Source organism: Drosophila ficusphila, unplaced genomic scaffold, assembly GCF_018152265.1.
Source record: "Drosophila ficusphila isolate 14025-0441.05 unplaced genomic scaffold, ASM1815226v1 contig_198, whole genome shotgun sequence".
Classification (NCBI taxonomy): Eukaryota; Metazoa; Arthropoda; class Insecta; order Diptera; family Drosophilidae; genus Drosophila; species Drosophila ficusphila.
In genome coordinates, this window is record NW_025064092.1 from 12,840,686 (window position 1) to 12,863,526 (window position 22,841).

At 50.4% G+C, this 22,841-nt stretch overlaps 3 protein-coding genes across 4 annotated transcripts; 2 read left to right on the forward strand and 1 right to left on the reverse strand.

The window, feature by feature from the left end:
* The first annotated feature begins 37 nt into the window (after window positions 1-37).
* Window positions 38-7,025, forward strand: LOC108097278. Its single transcript, XM_017199478.2, has 7 exons — window positions 38-242; window positions 297-2,339; window positions 2,398-2,527; window positions 2,591-2,721; window positions 2,782-4,558; window positions 4,623-4,831; window positions 4,890-7,025. The coding sequence occupies exons 1-7, from the start codon at window positions 105-107 to the stop codon at window positions 6,810-6,812; spliced, it is 6,351 nt and encodes a 2,116-aa protein (XP_017054967.1). The 5' UTR covers window positions 38-104; the 3' UTR covers window positions 6,813-7,025.
* A 564-nt stretch (window positions 7,026-7,589) lies between these two features.
* LOC108097363 (anaphase-promoting complex subunit 7-like) lies at window positions 7,590-10,008 on the forward strand. Of its 2 annotated transcripts, XM_017199608.1 has the most exons (6): window positions 7,590-7,722; window positions 7,784-8,297; window positions 8,456-8,784; window positions 9,040-9,129; window positions 9,196-9,476; window positions 9,544-10,008. In XM_017199608.1, the coding sequence occupies exons 1-6, from the start codon at window positions 7,651-7,653 to the stop codon at window positions 9,842-9,844; spliced, it is 1,587 nt and encodes a 528-aa protein (XP_017055097.1). In that variant the 5' UTR covers window positions 7,590-7,650; the 3' UTR covers window positions 9,845-10,008. The 2 variants fall into 2 exon arrangements, with proteins under 2 accessions (XP_017055097.1, XP_017055096.1); XM_017199607.1 differs by having other exon boundaries at window positions 8,456-9,129.
* A 556-nt stretch (window positions 10,009-10,564) lies between these two features.
* Window positions 10,565-19,527, reverse strand: LOC108097335. The gene is made up of 3 exons (XM_017199569.2): window positions 19,211-19,527; window positions 14,721-14,944; window positions 10,565-14,641 (listed from the first exon to the last, which is right to left on the reverse strand). Exons 2-3 carry the CDS (start codon window positions 14,912-14,914, stop codon window positions 10,876-10,878), a joined length of 3,960 nt encoding a protein of 1,319 aa, XP_017055058.1. The 5' UTR covers window positions 14,915-14,944; window positions 19,211-19,527; the 3' UTR covers window positions 10,565-10,875.
* Between the last annotated feature and the right edge of the window lie 3,314 nt (window positions 19,528-22,841).

Below are 22,841 nucleotides of genomic sequence, written 5' to 3' on the forward strand. Positions count from 1 at the left end.
GATAGGGCAGCTCTGTTTTAAAACGGTAATTTACAGATCCTTGCCTCACGTGTTTCGGTCGTTTCTTGGTTTGTCGCTATCATTGATTTTGTTTATAGCGCAATATGTTGATTGTGCACCTGCTGCTCTGGCCAGCACTTATAGCCAGTGTTCCCCCGCCGCACTCCACAGGAAAAATAGCCGAGGTGGCTAGGCTGCGGGGCGAACTAGAGAAAGCTCTGGATGAAGGCGACGAAGCACCTGTAAGCAAACTGTCATTTGAGTCACCTTCGATTAACTAAGTCGGGATTTCCCAGCCAGGAGTGGTGGTGGCACCTGCATGGACCCAGAGGGCCGACCACTCAGCCTCTAGAAAGGCCAGCAAAGTGGTGGTGGACCAGACCTCGCTAAATGGCGCCGCTGCCATTCGCCAGGAGATTCAAAAGGCGGTAGCCACGCAAGGACAAAACTCAGAGGTTCTCCAGCTGGAAGCGCAGCTGAAGGCCAGGGGCAGCAGCAAGGAAATTCCCGCCCAGGTAGGCAGTCCGCGCCAGGAGTTGTTAGGTGCAGCTGGCCAGGATGGCCAACTGAAAGCCAATGTGGTCGAGTCGCACGCTGCATCGCAGGGCATCGATCTGGAGCAACTACAGCGCTTGGAACTGTCCAAGCGACGCACTCGCGACATGCTCATTCTAAGCCGCATCGAGGAACTTCTTAACTTTAGCCTGCCCGCAGATGTGGATCGCTGGCTGACCCTCCAGGCCAATGGCAGCGTTTACCTAGTGGGTCAGCAGGCCGAGCGTTTTTTGGTGCTTACAGCAGACTTTAGGCCTCTGCAGAGCTATGACCACCCTGTTCCCGTGGCAGCTTTTCTTGAACTAGACCGCTGGAACGGCAGGAAGCACGAGCAGGAGGGTCTGCTGGTGGTGGCCTCCAAGGATCAGCTCACCTGGCTGCGCTTGGAACCCAGTCTGGGACTCAAGGCCTTCTGGCATTGGCCCCTGGGCATGGATTTGACAAAGATAAGTGCCTTCAGCCTGGATGGTCGGGATTTTCTCGCCCTCGTCGGAAACCACACACTCAGCGTCTATGCGTACGACCTGGAGGCGGAGGAGTTCTATATTGCACAGCGTCTGCAACTGGCGGAGGAGATCTCGGGCTTGGCTGTTCTCGATACGGGCAGAGAGTTGCTCCTGGCTGTGGGTCAGCGGGACGAGGTGCTAATATACGTTTGGGGTTCCAAGGGGGAGCCGCTGCAACTGCGCCAGCATATAGGAGCACCTAAGGTGACTGCAATCACAGCCTTTCAGATGGGCGGACGCTGCTATCTGGCGCTGGGCGGTATCCTGCCCCAGATACTGGTCTACATGCAGGGCCATCTTGTGCCGCGCACCATTTTTGGCCAGAACTTCGGCTTTGTGGAGCACTTTATACCCGTTCCCGTGCGCAGTTATCGGGATGACCTGCTGCTGCTCGTCCAGCACCGAGTTGCCTTTGATCCGCACTACCTGGTCGTCCTGGAGGTACTGGTCTGGAACGGAGAGGCCTTTGAGGCGGGCTTGCCGCCTCATTGCGGGGGCGCCTTTGGCGCAGGCTGCATGCTGGACCAGGAAAGGGCAGCTGGTATCGCGGGAGCGGCTCTGCTGCGTCACCCGGATCAGCCGCCTTCGATCCTGGTGCCCAGGAAACTGGCTCCCTCGGGAATTTTCCGGCTGGAAACACAGCTGCTGGCGAGAAATTCCGAGGCACAGGACCTGCAGGAAATTCAAAGCTTCATGAAGGATTGGGTGGAAGAGCAGGAGAAGATGATCCAACTAGCTGAATCCCTCCTATTGGAGGAGGACAGTCAGCATTACGAAAGGCTATCCGCTCCCCTGGTTATCCGCGAAGGTGGAACCGTTGAAGAACTCTTTGTGAACGAGAAACGCTGGACAGGAGCAGATGCTTCTGTGGATTTGGACGAGTTGATTGAACAAATTCGCGTGCTGGACAAGGAACTAAGTCGCAAACGATCGAAGCGTCAGCCTGAGGAGCTATATAAATTTCACTACGAAAAGCTGGAGGTTGATGACATCGAATCTGAGGAGCTTATCTTGGAGCGGCTTAATAATGAACCTTACTATATCCAAAACGGCTCCCTGCAGTTGCCATCGGGAACATTAAATGTGCAGCAATTGGAAGTCCTGGAAGCTCCGAAAGAGGATCTTGTTCCTGTGGAGGGAACTCAATCTCTCGACTCTCTGCATCTGCCTGGTGACTTGCAGTGCACATATATAAATGGAATGGAGTGGGACAAACTGATCGAAGATCTGGTGTGGCGCCATAAGCCCTTGAAGCTATCTCAGTTAAATGTGGAGGGGGTAAGTTGTAAACTTCTGTAACCTTTCTGATTGCGTACTTTTACTGCTTTTCATGTAGCCAGTTATCTTCGAGGATGCTCTGCAGATAAAGTTTCTAAACGAGCTTAGCTTTCCGAATGACTTCTTGTGGTCGCAGGGCAATGAGACGAGTGTCATCCAGGCCCCCAAAGAGTTTACACAAACGCTCTGTGAGTTGATTTTTAAACGAGTAGAAATGTGTGCTCTCATGCTCTATTTCCAATTCTCATTAGCTGTGAATGCCTTGGACACGTCCGGTACCATCAACTCGATGAATCCGCTGGATGTGGTTACTCTTAGTGATTCTCAGGACATACCGGGCTGGGTGACCTTCTCTCAGCTAGAGGTCTCCGAGGAATTGGAGGTGGGTGACTGACCAGCTCACGACCGTTTCTTATAAACAATTTCTTTTTCGTCCTGCCAGCTGAATGGCAGTGCCCAGGGACGCCAGTTCGAGGAAGCTCCTTTGAATCCCTCGCTCTTAGAGTCGCGTCTTATCCATGCCGACTGTCATTTCGACCAATTACTGGTGCTTGGACCTGTGCGGCTGCTTGGGAAATTGGACAACGACAGCTTTGACTCCCTGCTGGGAGACATCGTCCAGCGCTCCTCCGACTCCGACCAGGAACTGCTAATAGCTGGAGCCAAACGGGTGGATCAGCTGGTTCTGCCTGTGGATGCCCACGTGGCGGATAACCAGCTTAGTGGAATCCCCGTGGATGCCTTTGTGACCAAGCACACAACACAAACCCTTTCGGATGTGACCCAACTGGCGGGATATGTTTATTTCCACCAGCTGGAGCTAGCGGATGACTTCTCCTTTGATGGAGTTCGCCTGAAAGAACTTCTCTCCGAAGGTGTGCGCGTGGATGGGCCAAATCCCCTGAGCTCACCTCACACACGTCTTCGATTCATTGGCCACCCACCGGAGTTCAGCCGCCTGCAAGTAGAGCACAGTTTGAACCAGGTGCCGCTCTCCACCGGCTACCAGCTACTCCATGCACCGCTGTATCTGGATAAGGCAAACTTCAGTCGCCTGGAGGTAGGGCAGGCCCAAGTGGACCATGATGTTACTGGAAACGCTCTGCTCAATGGGCAAAACCTGGGCAAACTGCTTCGGGAGCCTCGACGCACCTTTTCGGGCGATGTGCATGTTCAGGAGTTGATTCTCAACCAGGGAGTGCAGGCAGATCAGCTGCAGGGCGTAAAGGCAGACCTTTTGCTGGACTTTCTGCAGCAGCTTGATGAGCTGCCACTGCTGATCCTCCAAGGACGCATCCAGGTTGAAAACATCACTGTCAGCGGCTCCGTGCAAGTGGCGGACACCCTGAATTCGAAAAATTTCGACGAGCTCCAACGAAACGTAGTGTGGTTGGATAGGCCCAATGATGTACAAGCGCGTTGGACCCTAAGGGACCCTCCCCATTTCCAGCAAGACCTTAACATTCTCGGCAACTTCAGCAATCGCCATCTTCCGGAATTTCTAGACGACATAGTGTGGCGCGTCGACGACGAAGGGCAGGAGGTTCGCATCGAGGGCACCAAGACCTTCTTGGCTCCGGTTTACGCGAAGGAACTTCAACTCGATGTTCTGAATGGGATTCCCTTCGAGTTTCTGGCCAACCAGGTTAATCCGCTAAACCTCTCGGGAAATGTGCGTCTTCAGGGGCGACTATTCGTGCAGGACCTGCAGCTCAATGGCCAATTAAATGAGTATGCAGACTTGCCCACACAATTAGGGGAACTTCTACGCTGGGATAACACCATGGGAAATTTCATACAGCGGGGAGTCATTGAACTTCCCAGGAGGCAACTAAACAATCTGGTGGTGCTGGGCCACCTGGGAAATCGCAGCGGTGATCCGCTTCCGACGCTTTTTGACCAGTTGATCTTCAAGGATGAGTCAGGGATTCATGTGGAGGGCCACAAAACCTTTACGGGACGTGTCCGAATCGAAGACGGGGCCTACATCAACACCTTGAATGGTCTCGATTTGGATCAGCTCCTGAGGCAGCTTATCTTTTTAGATTCGCCGGAGGAAGTTGTCGTTGATACACCAGTTCGATTTGAGGGTGCCGTTCAGATGGACCAACTGCAGGCCAATCACCTCGTGCTCTCGGGGGAACTACTGAATGGATGCAATGTGACCCGGTGGCTCACAGACACGATTCGTGTGGACCGCGATTTTAAAGGATCGAACAGTAATAGGATTTATGGCTATCTATCTATCTTTCAAGTGGTTTTCAAATAATATTTGTCTTGCAGTGAAATTTGCACAGGGATCACTGGATGGAAATTCCCTGGAAGTGGAGCAGCTTAATCAAGTGAATCTGTCGCGAGTTGTCACTCTGCACACAGAGCAGCACTTGAGTGAGCCCCTGACGGCGGACGAGCTGTTTCTTGATGGACACCTGATGGTTCGTGGCAGCGTCGATGGGCGGAATCTCTCCGAGGAGTATAGCAACACTTTAATGGTGCGTTAGACCCCACACCCAGTACTCCTTTACTTACAGTATATATTCTTTGCCGCAGACTAATCCTCTTACGGAGCAGTGTGTAGAAACGCCCCTGTTCATGTCCAGCCTTAATGTAACCGGGTCTCTGGAGGTGACTTCTCCCGTGAAAGGTCTTAACCTGAGCGATGTAGTCACTCTGGGCGAAGACCCCGTGCGTCTGCAGTCGCCGTTGTACTTTGACACCCTCCATGCTCCGTTTTTGCAGGCGGATCAGAGCCTGAACGGGTTCGACTTCAGGGAGTGGTACGAGGGAAGTTTGTGGGCGCGGGGTCGGGAAAAGCAGGAGATAACCGGCAACTGGCGGGTTAAGGAGCTGCGTGTGAAGCAGGCAGATGAATTTCGAGCACGTCGACAAACTGTAGAGGAGAACTATCGTGAGTGGTGCGAGGGCTTGGCCAGGATTCTGCTGCCCTACCAAGTTCAGAAGCTGCGCAAGAGCTTCATCCTCAATCAGCAAAAGGATGAGAAGGATGTCCGCCGCGTATTTGCTTTGGAGGATCCAGGAGGCGCCAGTTATCTGCTTATAAACGAGCACGGCTGCTGGACGCGCATCTATAGGTGGAATGGATCGGCATTCGACCCATCCGGAGCCTTCCAGAGCGGACCGGTGGACGAGGTCGCTGTCTTAAGAGAGAGGACCAATGGCTCAAGCAAGGAGTTCGCCTTTATGACCACTTATGATATGCAGGGGAATGACCAAACGGCCGGCTGGAATTGCAGTGAATTAAAACCCAATGTACTCAGCTGGCAGATGAAGAAATCAAAGCACACTGAGCAGCTGGACATTCCAGCAGACACCTTGAGGACTCTTAAGGAGCAGAATGAACAGCTTAGGCATTTTCCACCGGCGAATCCCAACAACCAGCAGGCCGTCAAGTACCTCAAACGTCCCACCATTAAATCCCAGCTCGGTTCAAGCTGGCAAGAGCAGCAGCAAGAAGTGGATCCCGCAGAGCTGGCCGGGGTACGCAGGCGACTGTTGGAGAACCTGGAGTTCCGATTGCAGACGGAGGTGAACATCACTCAGCTGAGCATCCCGGAGAGCGATCTATTCGACGAGCACCTGGTTGAGGATTTCCTGCAGCTTATGCGTCAGTTGCGCAGCTTGGGGCGACGCCTGGACACAGACACTCTGCCACTGCCGGACACTCCGGCCAGGGTTCTGGCCGCCCGAAGTGCCCAGCTCATCTGGACCGCTCTGCAGGACTTGCGAGGGATTTCCGGTGGGAGTGAAGCCGGGTTCCAGGAGGCAGTTCTGGAGCAAACGGTGCTGGATGTGCTGGCGTTGGCCAACGATGGCAACAAGTCCGCGAACGACGATAAGCTGCATGCAGTGATTCAGAGGCTAAGAAGGCTGAAGGATGAGCTCCATCAGTCAGAGGAGAACCAAGGAGGGGAACCTGCAGGCTCCCCTTCGGAAATAGAAGAGGAGTACCTGACGCTTCCCAGTGGCGACTGGCGACCCGTTGAAACCATTCGCTTGCACGTGGGACCGGCCAGCAGGGCTCAGCTGCTGTACGCCCGCCTGACCATGCCGATGCCCTCGGATGGCCCTCCTCCGACCACGCCCTCCTCGGCCCCAGCCGCCCACATCCAGCTGCACCACGCGAACGGATCGCTCTTTCAGACACTGACCGCGGAGCGAGGGACTCGCCAGCTGACCACCTTGCGGGTGCGCGACGAGACGCTGCTGGCCTTCGTGGAGGGGTGCTGCCGAATACGGGTGCTCATCTACCGCGGCGTGCAGGGATTCGTGGAGTTCTCTCGCTTCCCCGCACCTGCCGAAGGTGGAGGTGTGTTGCAGTTGCTGTCTCTGCGATTGCCCCTCAATCGGTCGCCCGGAGCCATGTACTCCCTCGCTGTGGTCCAAAGGCGGAGCGTCACCTTCTACGAGCTGGTAATAGCCGGACTCCTAGAACCTTGGCTCAAGTGCCCATAAATGTGATGGGATTGGAATTCGTGTAACGAATTTCTTTGTTAAATTCTGTTTGCCTGGATCCTTTAGATTGGTCTGTGTTAGCTGTTTACATATCTTGCAAATATTATTATGGATAATAGCTGCTTTTTTGTTTGTTAATATACCGTTGAATTGTTATTAATGTTATTAAAACTTTGCAAATACATATATTCTTGATCAGCATCACGTTCTGAATTGAAATCCGTCTGTACGTCTGTCCGTCTGTCTGTTTCTATGTAAACTAGTCTCTTAGTTTTAAAGCTTTCCCAAAAGTTGTGTAGCTATTGCACGCAGTATATAAGTCGGATCGGGCCGGATCGGCCGACTAAATCGGATAGCTCCAATACAAGAGAATGAAATAAAAAAATCTTACGCCGTTGTTTTTTATCAAATCGACTTGATTTCTTCCATATGGCATTTTCTAACTACATACATGAATTTAATTAAATAAATGCCTATGAATAAAGACAATTTATACCACTAACATTTGCTACCTAGAGCGATACTTATAAACAACAATGTAGTTGCAAACTCTCTTTCGGCATTACTTAGCGATTTAGTTTAAGAGCGACGTCATAAATCTCAAAATAAAATACCTGCAAAATAAACTGGTTCTGTTTAATAACTGATCTGATAATTTCTTACTTTCATAATCCTCTTTAAATCCCACTTTTTGGAATCGATATCGCGGTATCGATATTGAAAAACATCTGGTAAACCTTTCGACCCAGATGAACTGTGAACTGAACGAAACTGGGCTTAAATCTGGAACCCGATCCTCCATCTTGCGTAGTTGTGATACTTTTGGCGCGAGGACAAGATGGAGAACACGCTTTTCGAGAATGCTAAGAAGCTTTACGATCACAAACTCTACGAGTCCGTGATTCCAGTGGTAATAACCAAACATTAGAGGACAACTCCCGAAGTATGTTATTGAAATTTTATTGTTTCAGGCCAAATTCCTAAGGACGGCGATGAAGAATGATCGCAATGTAGCCACTCTGGAGATGGAGTACCAGGTGCAGCTGTACCTCAGCATATCCGAGTACAAAGTACGCCAATTTCGAGCCTCGCTGCGACACTTGGAGAACCTGATCCACCAGCGAAAATTGATGGTGCGCCACAAAAACGCCTGTTTGTTGGCCATCGAGAGCGCCTATCCGGAGTTTGGGGACATCGAGGTGCGTCGCCGAGGGGCCGAGTGTTATCGTGAAATCGGAAACCCCAAAATGGCCACAGACACCTTGCTGCAGATTCCGGTCAAGTTGCGTACGCCGAGGGTCAACCTGATGCTGGCCAGACTGCAGCATCCAGGCAATGGCAATGGATCGGGGTGCGCCAACAAGGCGGAAGCCCTGTTTGCCTACAAAGAGGTCGTCCGCGAGTGTCCGATGGCCCTCCAGGAGATCGAGGCGCTTCTCGAGCTGAAAGTTGATGGCAACGAGGTCAACTCGCTGGTGCTGCACGGTAATACTCTTAACTCTCAACTGAGACTACCCCCTGACTTGGCCTTAAATATTTGTGTTCTAAAATTCAAATATAGGCCTTATTCCATAACTAATCTGTTCCCTAACTATGTGTCATCTTGAAATGTTTCTTGGTCATCTCACCATTTTCCTCGTTAGCTGCCACGGTGCCCGGCAACTTCGACTGGCTGGGCACGTGGATTCAGGGCCTGGCGCAGATGTTTGACTGCAAGCACTTGGCTGCGGCACGCACCTTCCAAAAGCTGCAGGACACCAGCCAGCTGCACTGCAGCGAGCACCTGATGATGGCGCTGGGCAGGTGCCTCTACTACCACGGCAATTACTCCGAGGCGGAGCAGATGTTCTCGGCCACGATCAGGGCCAATCCGGATAATGTGGAGGCCATCGGCCTGTTGGCCGTCGTTCGCTCTAGCCTGGAGGATCGGAGCAGTAGCAACACCACGGACATGGATCGCCTTTACGCCCAGGTGACTTCCGAGCCCAAGTATTCGGCGGAGCATTGGTTCGTCCACGCCCAGTCCATGTTCGATTCGGGCAAGTTTGAGCGGGGCTTGAGCTTTGTGGATCAATGCCTGGCATCGAAGCCTCGCCACCAGGAGGCTCTGATCCTGCGCCCCCGACTGCTCGCCTCCTTGGGGCGGCAGGAGGAGGCGGCGGTGGCCTTTCGGATGGCCCAAGCTATCGTGCCCTATCGATTCGAAGTTTTCCGGGGTCTCTTTCAGTGCTATTTGGACCAGAAGCGATTTAAGGAGGCTCATGCCGTAAGCAACTGGACGCTACAAACTTTCCCAAACTCGCCCAGAAGCCTAACGGTACAATCTTAAATCGATCTTAAATCCTTATGTTGTCCTTTCAAAAATGTCCCTTCTAATTCCCAGATGTTTGGTCGTACTCTCTTCAACACGCCCAATCCGTTGGTTAAAAAGAGCGCTCGCAAGTTTGCCCAGAAGTCCCTGAAGATCGATCCGAACTACTCGCCAGCGGTGGTTTTAATGGCCGATATCTGTCAGTTCGAAGGTGCACCAGAAGACTCTATTAAGCTGCTGGAGGACCACGTCTCCCGCTTTCCGCAGACCGATCTGTTCACGCGTCTCGGCGATATTCTGCGTTGTCAATTGCAACCCATCAAGGCTTTGGAATACTACTACAAGGCGTTGGGGTCAGTCATCCATCCAAACCGTTTACGGATTTCGCTACTACATTTATACGATATGATAAAATTTCAGAAGGGATCCCAAGTGCGAGCTTGCTTTGGAAGGGATAAGTTTACTGAGATACTGCCCCCCGTCCTCCCTTTTAGAGGAAGATGGCACTACTAAGGTGGATCCCCAGCCGACTACCCCTCAATCCAAGAGTCTGGAGTGTGTGGATAGTGATTTTTTAAAGCACACCGTCCTCTCTTCGAAGGACTCTTTGAATGGTCGAGAGGCATCCTCATCACCGGCAGCCAGGTCAGGTCAAGATGGCGACGGCGATGGAGCTGTTTGGCACGATGTTGATACGGATATCAATTATGATGGTCATTGAGTAGGGCCACTTGAGTCGAAGATCTCTTAAGTTTTTATTTATGTCAATTGTTCTAATAAGCAATCAAGTTTGTTACTAAATTATGAAGTGTAGTTTAAGTATTATTTGCCTTTTGTTTGAAAAGAATGTTATGTCGAGGTACAATAAATATGAATACTGCAAAATTTCAAATATTTTGATTTAAAAAAAAAAACAAGAAAGGAAGCTTGCTTCGGCAAGCCGAAGCTTATATACCCTTGCAGTCATCAAATATGTCGAACAAAATGCAGAAAGGCTAAACAACATCGAAGCTAAGACGATTTTTCTGTTCATTTTCCATATTTTCGACTATAGGTCATATGGGAGCTATATGAGTTGTTAGAAAACTTTATATTCTGTTATTTCTATATAGATTTTTCGATCTTTCCTATGGTAGCTATAAGATATAGCTGTCCGATTTTTATGAAACTTTTTTCTCAATATTAGGGTTGTTAAAAAACTTGATATTTAAAAAATCATGCTCGTGGGATAAAAAAAAAAGATGTTATTAATTTATTTCCATTCTATATATATTTTTCGATCTTTCCTATGGCAGCAGTATGATAGAGCAAAAGGGTATTATAATTTCAGTCAGAAGTTTTCAACGCAGTGAAGGAGGCACCTCAGACCCTATAAAGTATATACATATTTGGTTTCAAATATGTTTTGCTGATGATACCTTACAAGTAAACACGACTGGGATCTCTTGACTACATCGACGTATCTTTATTTCATGGATATAGCGTTCACCAGAGCCTATAGCTTGACCATGATCTGGGTGATTGACTCTTACAGCCTAGGCCCGACTTACAACTACGGAGTTCCGGATCGAGGATCCCGAATGCGGAATTGCTTATTCCTTATTCCTTATTCGAGGGGAAACAGATTGGGAGGACTGACAGTGACTACAATAAATACACACACAACACGATAAAAAGGGGCTGGAAGAGCAGAAGGAGGTAGGGGTGAAACATATTTACAGCTAACCCGGCCCAACGATAGGATACCGCCTACTAGGGAATCTTCACGGGCAGGAAGAGGCGCGGATCGCCGATCTTGGGGCTCAGTCGCACCACCACCTGGTCATCGCCGGCGCCCACTTCGAGGAACGAGTTCCAGTCGGCCAGGAAGTAGAAGCCGTTCTTCTTCTTCGGCGGCGGTGGCTCCTCGCTGACGGGATCTGGTCCGAAGGAGTCGGCTAGGTCGTCCAAGGAGCCGTTCCGGGATTCCTCTGTGGTTGTGCTGGTGGTACTCGTGCTACTTGAACCCTCCTCTCCCTCCTCGGCTGCTCCCTTGAGGTCGCCATCGGGGTCGTCCAAGCCTAGACTCAGGCTGATTTTGGTAGGGGATTGGGTGGTTGAAGGTGCTTCCTCCTCCTCGTTATCCTTCTTGCTTCCCTCTGTGGTGGTGGTGGTGGCATTTCCCTCGCTCTGGCGTCTCGCTTTCAGGGTTTCTTCCTGGCCATTCTGCAGGGACTGCAGGTAGGCCACATCTGGGTTGGTACTCTGCTGAATGGACTGCGGTGTAGCCACCTTATCCAGACTCACGTTGAGCTGCTGCAGCTCCTGCAGATTGCTGATCAGGCGCTGCAGCTCACTGAGGTTGCTGTTGGAGTCTTCCCTCTTATTCTTGGACATCTCCGACTCCGACTCTGGCTCCGGCTTGGCCAGCTGGTAGTTTAGCTCGCTAAACTCCGCCATGAGATCTCCATCCAGCTCACCCTCCCGCGCTTCGCCTTCGTCCATGTCCTCTGCCTCGCCCTCGTCGCTGCGCCGACGGAATCCACTGCCCCCCAGTCCCCTGACCACTCCGACGGGCAGCCCTTGCTTGGGCGCCAGTTCGGTGCTCACGCCAATCCGATTGGCCGCCCGCTTGATGGCCGCCTCGATGATCTTCGTGGCACTGAAGACGGGCAGCTGCACACTGCTCTCCGTGGTGGGCTTGCTCTCCGAGGCGATGGGCCGCACCCTGGGTCGGCTGGTGGTGAGCGAGAAGACCGCCGGCGAGGAGGTGTCGTGCACCTGGACAGGGGCCTGGGTGGTGGTGCTGGTGGTGGTCGAAGTGGAGGACGTGGAGGTTGAGGTGGCCTGCAGCTGGCTCTCCAACTGCTGCGACAGTTCGTGCGGCAGGGCCACGCCCAGTTTCTGCAGTTGCTGGGTGTTGTACAGCAGCTTCTGCAGCTCCTCGAGATCCGCCTTCCTGGGACCCGACGAACTGGGTGTGGTGGGCGTGGCAGGCGGCCTCCTGGCGGGCACAAATCGAGGGGCGGCCGGCGTGGTCGGCGGCTGGGTCTGCACCGTCTTGTAGATGGGCTGCATGTGCTGGTAGCTCTGCCGTTCGCCGGTGTCCTCCAGACTTCCGAAGAACTGCTGGAACTGCTGGAACTGACCGAAGTCCGGTGAGGATCCGTGCTGCGCTGGATGGGCGGGCTGGCTCATGGCCAGTTCCCGCAGCTCCTCGCTGGAGGATTGCGCGGGTTGCGGTGCCAAGGTGGCCAAGGGCTTCTGGTAAACCGGCAGATCCAGCTTGAGCTCCGGCTCCGGCTCTAAATCCTGCTCCTTGGCCGGCTGGGCGTAGACGATGTGGGCCCCGTTGAGGGTCTTCACATGGGGACTGCGCACCGAGGCGGCGGTGACCAGTTGGGAGCGGGTCACGTGATCCGTTTGCAGCTGCACCCGTTCCAGCTCCTGCACCTTGCTCAGCAGCTTCTGCAGCTGCACGTAGTCCTGCGGGTGCACCTCCTCCTGGACCAGTCCGTTGCTCCGCTCGAAGTGGTTCAGCGGTCGCTGCTTGCTGGTGGTGGCCGCCGTCGAGATCTCCACGGCTCCCCCGCCCGAAGCGGCGAAGGGCGTGGCGGTGGGCGAGAGGCCCTGCAAGTGGGCAAAGTCGTTGCTGGGCAGGCTGTAGCCCGGCGCCCTGGAGCCCACAGCTACGTTCCTGGTAAGGAAGTTGGGCGGCGTCGTGGGCTGCTGCAGCTGCTCCAACTGCTGGACTCGGGTGATCAGAGCCTCGAACTGAGCGTGATCCACCGATGGCGTTGGTCTGGGCGTGGTTGTCGTCGTGCTCGTCGTCGTTGAAGTGCTGGTCGAAGTGGAGCTGGTGGTCGTTTTCGGTTGCTGCTTCTTCTTGCCGTTCCTGGCCTGCTCGTACAGCTTCTCCAGCTCACGATCGTCGCTCAAGAGGCGTTGCAGCTGGAGGAGATCGGCTGCCCCTAGTGAGTTGCCCTGACCCAATCCGAGGCCCAGTCCCAATCCCTGATTCCTCGAGGGCTTCGCGGTGGTGCTGGTGGTGCTCGTCGTCGTCCTGCTGGACTGCTCCAACTGCTGCAGCTGCTTGAGGATCCGCTGCAGTTCGCGCGCCTCCTTTTGCACTGGCGATGGAGTGGTGGTGGTGCTCGTAGTGGTGCTGGTGGTGCTGCTAGTGGTGAATCGGCTGCTCAGGGACTGGACGCCCGGACCGGCCGCCTTGATGACGTTCTCCGGATTGATCTTGAGCTTCTCCAGCTCCTGGAGGTTCTGCAGCAGCTTGGACAACTCATCGGAGTTGGTGGTGGTGGTCGTCGTCTGGTGGTTGCCCGCATTGGCGAAGTTGAGGTCGATGTTCGGATCGATTCGCCGGCGAGGCTTCTTGGCCTCGATCAGCAGGGGTTCTCCGTGCGTGATAAGTGGCAGTGGAGCCGGCGTGGTCGTAGTGGTGCTGGTGGTGGTGCTCGTCGTGGTGCTAGTGGTGCTGGTTGTGCTGCTCGGCGAAGGTTTTCTCCTCGGTTGCGACTGCAGTCGCTCCAACTCCTGCAGGTTCTCCAGCAGCTTGGCCAACTCCGCGTTTCCCTGGGCACCTGGCAACCTTGCCGTCGCCGTGGACAACTCCGTGTGGGCACCGGCGGGCTCCTCCGTGGGCTTGGCCAGTCCTCCCTCCTTCTTGAGCGCCTTGGGTGCCTTCTTCACTATGCCGAACCGGGTGAGGTAGCCCTCGACCTCCGGCTTCACCCGCAGCTCCTCGCCAATGTTCAGGGGCTTGAAGTTGGAGTAGGCCTCCGGGCGGATGCGGGCTCCCTGGAGGCCCCGCAGGTCGGCCACCGCCACCACCGACGGCTGCGGCGCACTCTCCGCCGGGTAGTAGTCGTCCAGGGCGTACCGCTTGTGGGCGGAGTCGCTCTTCCCGCCCGACACGATGCCCAGGCTCTCGAGGATGTCGGCCACCGGCTTAACCGTGCTGGTGGGCGGCTTTGGCTTCCTCAGGAACTGCGCGTTCTTGGCACTGTAATGCGAGCTGAACCGAGCTGCTGGAGGTGCAGCGGCGGGATTAGCTGGAGGTGGAGCTGCAGCTGGAGCTGATTCTGCCGTCACCGGCTTGAAGTCCTGGTAAACCACCGGCGGCGGAGCTGGCGGATGATAGGTTGTGGCCTGCGGCATGGGCCTGAACTGCTGCTGCTGCTGCTGCAGGGGATTTGGGTGGGGAAGCGGAAGCAGGCCGAAGGCTGGCTTGTAGGTGGTGGCCGCCACTGCAGGATTGCCGCCCGGCACCGTGCTCCGCGGCAGAGCACTGGGATCCGCGGTGAGGAACTTGACGGGATCCGGCGGAGTGTAGGCATCGATGACGCGGGTCACCGGCGGCCGCGTGTACAGCTCCTGGAGGTTCTCCTCCGTGTTGTTGTCCGTGTTGAAGGGCAGGACGAGCATGAGGGCGCGCATGCTGTCCGCCCGGCTCATATCGCCCGCCTCCAGACTCTTCTCGTACTCCTCGCGGGTCACCTTCTCGTACAGCTCCTCGATCTCGCCACTGCGGGGATATCGGAGCATTAGAATCTCACTCTCTTCTTGTGGCCACTCCACCACTGAACACCCCGTTCGGCACTCACCGCGTTAGCCTAGGCAAGGCCGGATCGTTGGCCAGGATCTTCTGCACTTCGTCGATCGTCTGCTCGATCTCCGGCGGCTGGAAGAAGCTCTTGTCCAGCTGCTGCCTCGCAGTGCCGCCCTGAATGGTGGGCAAGGCCCGCGCCACGCCCCCCAGCTGAAGGAGGGCGATCAGCGCCAGGCACACACGATGCATCCTGGTGGTGGGGCAGCTTAAGACTGCAGACTGCAAGGGAGAACGCGAAACATGTATGGGTGTCGCTCGATCTGTTTTAAATCTACTTGACCCATAACCACAACCCTTCCGAGGCCGTAGCTTTAATCATTTCTGTCCGATTTTATCTATATAAACACGCGAAATCCCTGAACAGTACACACGAGTATCTATAACACCTTTCGTTTTCGCATTTCTAACAATCTCACCCTCTCGCCTTTGACTTCCCGACTGACCCACCGACTGACCCACCGACCCATCAACCGACCGTTGAAGCATATCAACCACTCATTAGCCACCGACTGACCGATTCCAGTTCGGTAGCTTTAAAAACTGTGCACCAGCAATGGTAATAATCGGGTGAGTATATGCTTTGGGGTTTTCCACAATCACAGATCGCTATTCCTCAACCGGATCAGCGGAGTGAGAGGCGAAATTTCCGCCCAGGAAAAGGCGAATGGGAGAAATAATAACCAACTGACAAAGAAAACAAATGAAATGCATGACAAATTTTCGTCAAAAGCCGACAGCAGCGGCAAAACTGAAAAACTTAAAAACTGGGAAAAAAAATAGTACACAAAGACGGCGACAAATATGTGGCGAAGTTTACAAATTTATTTAACCAGCCAAGGCAGCAAACAAGACGTAACTCACAATCAGAAAACACTTGCTGAAGAGCTCTGAATGGAGCAATGGGGAGGTAGATGGTAGGAATTACCATCGTTTCGGGGATTACACAACCAGTGGAGAGTGGTCAGGTCCTCGAAACAGGATGAGAGTGAAGCAACTGCCATTCGTTGCAATGGGCAATGGATGGGCATTTAAATGGAGGAGCTGCCCGAGGCGGAGATCTTGTTCAATTTATCACAGCTTTTTGGCGGAGGAGAATTAGGAGGGGCCGGTACTTCGTCTATCGAACCTATCGGAGCGTTTAATTTTCACTTAATTGCCGTAGTTAAATCATAAATTTAATGAGTGCCGTAGAAAGCGATGACGAAGACGTTGACGATGTTGTCCAGCAGCAGCGGCGAAGCCGTTAGCGAAATGAACTGTTAGATAATCTGGTCGAAAACATGTGCTGTGGAGCAGGGACGAGGCAGGCTAGTTATGGCCAAGCTATTCCGCTCCAACCGAACAAACTGAGTTAAAGTGAGCTGAGCTGAACTGAAGTGAACTGCCACTACGTGCCGGGCATTCTTGAAGAGCGACAATCGAGGCGAGTTGCAGTTGGCAGTCGGCAGTTAACAGTCGGGATTGGATTATATGGATTTTGAAATGCTATTTGGAATGGCAGTGGCTGCCATTCGGGCGTTTCGAAGTACCACTGGAATTCTGCCCGTTAGGAATGGCAATGATACTCCACACATTACACCTAGATCCTTCCTATACTATTGACAGTTTCCAGTTGAATCTACATTGATCCAATAGCTCTACATGGCGCATACGCAATTTGGTTTGCATACTGCGATTAAACCTCGAAAGGGGGGAAACTGGATTTAAATTTCATAATACATTTAGCCTGTGTGCGTCACTTTTTGCGTGTATAATACGTATACGTATACTCTATGCACAATCAAAACGCAAATAATTTGTTGCCATTGCGGCAGCAGGCACACGAAATGTGAGTCAATCTTGGGTGAGTGCATTTCCAATCCAGTGAAAATAAACACAAGACCATCATGACGACGTCACTGAAGCGCATTAAGTGCAGAGCAACTGCGTGCTCCTTTATTGTGTGGTAACAATTAAACGCATATTAAGTAATATTAATAATATTATTACTGCTCAGCAATCCAACAATCTGCCGAGTGTTTGTGCCACCTAAACATCTGAGAGTCTAATTAGGAAGATTAATCTCTTTCATTTTCAGCATTTTCCGTTTTTCATTGCCATTTTCTTGGCGTTTTCTTTTTGCTATAGTGGATATAGCTGACACCTTATGTGCTCGGGCGAAAGACCACCAAAAGTGCGAGTTAAAGGCCTTGATCCCGGGTGGAATGCGAGCTGTAGGAAGTGATGAATAACATTCAGTTCGCCGGTTAATGTAACTCTGCTTCTAAAAAGGCAATCAAAATCAGACTTTGAAAGCGTCTGGCATTAAAAGTGCCAAACTATATAATGATTGTTTGGGTTCTGTCTTATGGGACATACGTCCTTTCTATTAAGATTTATTAGAATAACAATCAAGCCTATTGGTACACTTATTTCCTTCAGGGGTCATAGTCCCCCATTCGAAAAACATTAACCATGAATACCAGTGGCCGCATTGCCACCACATTTTGTTCCTAAGCCCTTGGCTCGAATGACTTTAGCCCTGAACTTTTACGGCTTTAGCAGTCACCCCACCTCAGTCACCATCCAATCCGGCGGCAATTTACGGTAACAAGCGCAAAAAGAGGAAAAACAGGGAACTTCACTTCATAAAACAAAAGACAATTGTCTTCGGCCCAAGCGGTCGCTTCATTAGTTCATTAGTTCATTAGTTGTTGCTTAATCAAGAGCAATGAGCAGTGAGCAGTGAGCACTTAGCCTTGCTAGCCGGCAGAGGTCAGGTTGATTAACTAGCCATTAATCTGGGCGAAGTCGAGAAGTTTGATGGACAATGAGAGATGTTTCTTTGAAGCCAAGAAGACCGATAGCCATACCTTTAAACTGAATGCAGAGACCTAGAAAGTATTTCAAGTTGAATCCATCTTGCTGGAACTTTGGTTCCCTTAGATCAAAGTTACCAAAATCTGTCTCCGCCTTATCTTATTATCTTATTCCCTGGGAATAGAATAGATTCAAGTTGAATCTAAATTGCTGGAACCTTGGTTCCCTTAGAACAAAGTTACCAAAATCTGTCTGCGCCTGATCTTATTATCTTATTCCCTGGGAATAGAATAGATTCAAGTTGAATCTAAATTGCTGGAACCTTGGTTCCCTTAGAACAAAGTTACCAAAATATGTCTCCGCCTTATCTTATTATCTTATTCCCTGGGAACCGGCTTTAATGCTCTGAATAAACACCACTTGAGAAAGCATTTTGCTCTCTCCCTGAGTTTCGAATTCGGTTAGTCAGGTGGCGACAAGTCCATCCATCATCGGCATATTCGTCAGAGCTCCATCTGCGGCGTCCATAACACTTTTACTCGACTGCCATGTGATGGACCAACTAGCCATTGCGGTTTTCCTCGTTTCGCCTGTCGGACCAGCTCAAACTCCTGTGCTGCGTTGGATTCTATTTGAGCCAACTGCATATGACAAGTGAATGTTGTTTTGGGTGGCCAGGAAAAGCCAGCCACCAACCAGCCCCAAAACCGAAAACCGAACTGAGCCAAGTCTCTGGCAAGGCGACTAACTCGGCCAACTGGCTTTGGCTTTGGCTTAACTCGGACTTTGGGTTTCGCTTTGGTTTTGGTTTTGGCTTCGGCTTCGGATTTGGATTGCGATATGGGTGTGGGTTCGGGTTCGGGCTTATTTGACTCTGTTTGACTCGTTTATTGACACTTTTACCCAGTCGATTGATTTCTTGCCTTTGCAGATGCCTAATTATTGTTTTTATTATTGTTCGCTGCCCCTCTTCACTTTTTTTTATTGTCAAGTTGCTTGGCTCGGTGGCCTGGTGTTTCCCTTTTTATGGACACTTTCACCAGCGGATCGCCGAAAAAACAACGACAATAATAATAAATATTAAAACACTTTACTAGCCAGGGAGGGCTTTTGCCTAATTTTCAAGTTTCCCTTCGTCTTTTTGGTTTTAATTTTATTTCACTTTGGCTTGCCTCCATAATAGTTATTAAAAGTGTCGCTGGAATAATGTTGTTTTCGTTGTTTCAATTATTTCACTGTCTTTTGTGGTTATTACAACGGAGTGTAATTCACCACCAGGTAACTTAATAAGCCTAACTTCCTTTTGTTGCTTCTTGTTTGGCAGAGTCATGTTAGTATATGGCTTTAAGGTAAACTTTTCAATTTAAGCCCACAATAGCGGGTGGAATTCCCTTCCGAACAAGCTTTTAATGTTTCCCCTATGACAAGGACGATGGGGTCAAAAGTTCAGGTTTCCCTATATCCTATTAACCCAATAATTTCACTTGCAATTTGATGCCACTTTGCAATGCCCTTGTGACAAGGTCGTTGCTGTGGTGCAGCAAAATTCGATTCACGATTCACGATTTACGATTAACGAGTTTGTTGCCTAAGTCTTTTGTTTGCCAACAACAGAAACCTGTCACCAGGCATTGGTGACCAGTGCTCCCCCTTCGCGGTTTATTTTCGACCAACATTTTCAATTACATTTTCAATTTTCGAACGCTTACGTTCGCCGGCGCACTCGAAAATCCAAATTTTAAATCGATTTAAGTCGCTTTTTCACAACTCTTAGAGGCGTCAAACTTTCAATGCACACACAGCACACAGTTAAAAAAAAAACAGACAGAGAGAGAGAGAGAGAGAGAGATAACAACCGAAATTAAATCGAAGCAAAACGCGAACACGCGACTGCGACTGCGACTGGCGCTTGGCTTCTGTAACGGTTTCGGTTTCGGTTTTGGCTCGGTTCTTCGGTTTCTGGGCTCAAGCGCATGCGCGGCTTGCAGACCATTTTCATTGAGCGTTCGCAGCGTACTGAACCCGGCTGAAAGTCGTCTTGGCCAACTCCGCTGCCGACGCCGCTGCTGCTGCTGCTGCTGCTGCTCTTGCAACTTTGGTTGTCGCTGCCGCTGCTGCTGCGACCTGGCTTTTAGAAGCCGATGCCCAACTTAAATTTTAGGATTTAATCCCATTTGAAATGCACGGCATAAACTTACATTTTTCTACCCTCACAGAGGGCATTATAATTTTCAGTCAGAAGTTTGCAATGCAGTGAAGGAGACACCTTCATATACATATTATATATCATATATATATCATATAAAATGATCATATAAAATTCTAACATCATTGTTTTAAATCAGACAAGCATGATTTTTGGAATGAAGAGTTTTCTAACGACTCTTGAATTTTGAATTAAATTTTTTAAATTGCACGACTACATCATTTAGCTGTCATATTAACAATCGTCGAATACAAGACATAAAAAATAGAAAACTTAATGATGTGAATGCCGAAACAAAGTATTTTCAAGCTTTTAAAAATAGGTTGCATTACTGCAATAAAGTTGTACTAATGTTTTAGAAGTGAACGCTCGAATAACTTTTTTCCCCCGCTTCGAATTCATTTTTTAACCACATTTTGAGTATGTCCTCCTTACACGTTTTTTAAGCTGTTTAATTAAACAATCAAGCACTTTAATACTTGACATAAACATGTTAACTTCAATGCTCCAAAAGAAGATTTCTGGAAACTGATAATTTGAAATCCCAGTTAATCACCAGTGAAGACATTATGATAGTTGATTATACATTTCAACCATTCTTATAATTCTACCTATCGCAAATCAACAAATACAATTAAAAGCCGATGTGACATAAAAAGCATTTCTGGTGGGGATTCCAAACGAAATCGCAGCCCGAGGCGTGGTGACCTGACGCCAAAGCAGAGCTCCGATCAGATCAGTCGGTCGATTGCCGGCCAAAGTGGCTCGCTTGCCTTGACCAAGTACACTTCGAACCGCTAACAGGTGGAGTTGGCTGAGGTCGGAGAAGGTGAACAGCATTCTGCCATCGATGGCAGACGATGAATGCAGACGCAGACAGGTTTCGGCAGTGCGGCAGGCATTTCACTTTGTCGAGCAGCCAGCACTTCTTCGGCGCTTCTTTCCCCAATTGTGAAATTCGATTGGTTTTCTCTCGCTTTCTGCTCCGCTTAAAGCGCTACGGGTCCCAGACCTATTTGGTTTTTTTATTAATACGCTGCTGATTGTGGTCGCTGCTCTGGTTACATAATAGAGCGTACGCACAAAGCAGACCACTGAGGTCCATGAATCGCCGGCAATCGCCAATCGCCGACCATCGATGGGCCTCAATGCACTCGACGTTCAGTGGTTCCCATTAGTGCAACTTGAACGGTCTAACCGCCGTGATCTGCAGCCCCAGGGGGTTTGACTGCTAAATGGGCCCAGAGCTGGTGCTTGGCGGGACCCTCTGGGGGCTCCAAATAAAAGTAAGTCGGCTTTAAGAGAAGACATGTAACCAAAGGTTCCGGAAGTTAGATTCCTGCAGTTAGACCTACAAAAACTATTTTAATCCATTTTGTATAAATGTAGGAATATAATTTCGTATCTCTTTTATTTTTTATAAGAAAATCCTTCTTATTGTAATGGCTTTGAATGCTCAGGTACACCTAGTTTCTCCCCCCCCGCCTTTGGAAGCTTCAACCTTTGTGCTCGTTTTGCGCTTGGCACGTCTTGCTTGAAATAATTAAAACAATTTTTGGTTACTTGTAACATTTGCCATTTACACACAAAAGATGTTTACCTCCGAGCCGCAAGAGGGGGAGGCTGGGCCCAGAGGGGGAGAGGAGGGGGCGGGACGAGCACGCCGCCTTTTTGTGTGTGACAACATTTGACACAATTTAACGCTGACGCGACAAATTCGTTTGCGGTCTTGGTTTGCTCAGCCGTGTGCCTCACTCAAGTCGTTAAAGTCGGCAGGGGTAGGTGGACCTGGGGGTAAGGCTTCCAAAGTGCTTTATATTTGGTGCGTTTACGCTCTGACTTTGCCTTTTGCACACACTCGAATTGCAACATGGAAAACAGCAGGGCGACCAAACAAAAAACTCAACCAAAGACATCTAAACGAAAACTGAAATATAGTATGACAAAGGCCACAGAGCTCTTGACATGAAACGGCCGAAAATGCTGGTGAAATTGAACATTGGAGCATCGCAGATGATGTGAGCTGCTTTTATGCGCCATGGATGTGCAAAACAAAGCAAATACACTTAATACCCTCACTGAAGAGTGCCAAGATGAAATAAATTGAGCTTGTTTTTTATGCTTCATTAGGGTATGAGCTCTGTAGAGATTAAATATCTCTATATATAAGAACTAGGCGGTAATAAATGTTTGTAATCAAAAATGAATGGCGGCTTTGCTGTTGGATACAATGTGCCCTTGGGCTATCAACGAAAAAAAAGCTGCACTTCCGGCTCCAAATCTCAACGAGCGAGGTGATAAGGCGGCGGCACTTGCCCGCTCTCCGGCTCTCCCCCCACCCTCCTTGTTTCTTCACTGCTGCTTTTACCTTATTCGGCCATTCACTTTCTCCGTGTGTTGTTTGCTTTGCTAATTTCGGATTTGCTTTCGTCGCAGCAGTAAAACAACAACAACAACAACCGGGCTTCTCGCCCGGCAGCGCAAAGTGAAACAGACGGCCAAGCAAAACGGACGTAAAACTGTTGATGTTGTTGCTTTCTTACACTGTGGCCGCAAATTCATATGCAAAATTCCAAGAAATTATTCAATCGCGTGGCTAAGATTATCCAATTCCAGTCAATCCAATTTAAATCAAATCCAATTCAATTCCCAGTGCGGAATATGCATATGCATGCAAGCTGGCATCAAAATAAGATCGGACTATGAAAAATACCCCTACCCGGTGTTTTCGGCACCAACTAATGTACCTCCGATTCTGAAGGCACTATTCAAATTCGGCATCAACATTGATACCAAGGCCGTAACTAAAGAGACAGTTCGCTTAGCAATGCCAAGTTCGTTGCTCAAGTATAGCCATGATGGGCGGGGCCACAGTTTTCATCAAATCGACAAGCAATAAAACTTAATCAATCCATTCGCTGGTTGCTTAATAGCCGCGGAACAAGCTGCGAACTGCAGGGAAACCCACTACAACATCCAAGAACTTTCTGGCCCGGCTAAATACAAGCTAAAAGGATATTCATCCGCACTGTCTTCCGGACGTCAGTTTTCTATAAAACCAAAATCATATTTACATTAGAAACTTTAAAAAAACACTATGTGCTAAGGTTT

Excerpts from the sequence above, each read along its gene's own strand:
- LOC108097278 (XM_017199478.2), top strand. The coding sequence starts at position 105 with ATGTTGATTGTGCACCTGCTGCTCTGGCCAGCACTTATAGCCAGTGTT. Across the intron at positions 2,722-2,781 it reads AGGTCTCCGAGGAATTGGAG|CTGAATGGCAGTGCCCAGGG; the intron begins GTGGGTGACTGA and ends TCGTCCTGCCAG. Across the intron at positions 4,559-4,622 it reads CGATTTTAAAGGATCGAACA|TGAAATTTGCACAGGGATCA; the intron begins GTAATAGGATTT and ends TTTGTCTTGCAG.
- LOC108097363 (XM_017199607.1), top strand. The coding sequence starts at position 7,651 with ATGGAGAACACGCTTTTCGAGAATGCTAAGAAGCTTTACGATCACAAA. Across the intron at positions 7,723-7,783 it reads ACGAGTCCGTGATTCCAGTG|GCCAAATTCCTAAGGACGGC; the intron begins GTAATAACCAAA and ends TTATTGTTTCAG. Across the intron at positions 9,477-9,543 it reads TACTACTACAAGGCGTTGGG|AAGGGATCCCAAGTGCGAGC; the intron begins GTCAGTCATCCA and ends ATAAAATTTCAG.
- LOC108097335 (XM_017199569.2), bottom strand. The coding sequence starts at position 14,914 with ATGCATCGTGTGTGCCTGGCGCTGATCGCCCTCCTTCAGCTGGGGGGC. Across the intron at positions 14,642-14,720 it reads GCCTTGCCTAGGCTAACGCG|TGGCGAGATCGAGGAGCTGT; the intron begins GTGAGTGCCGAA and ends ATATCCCCGCAG.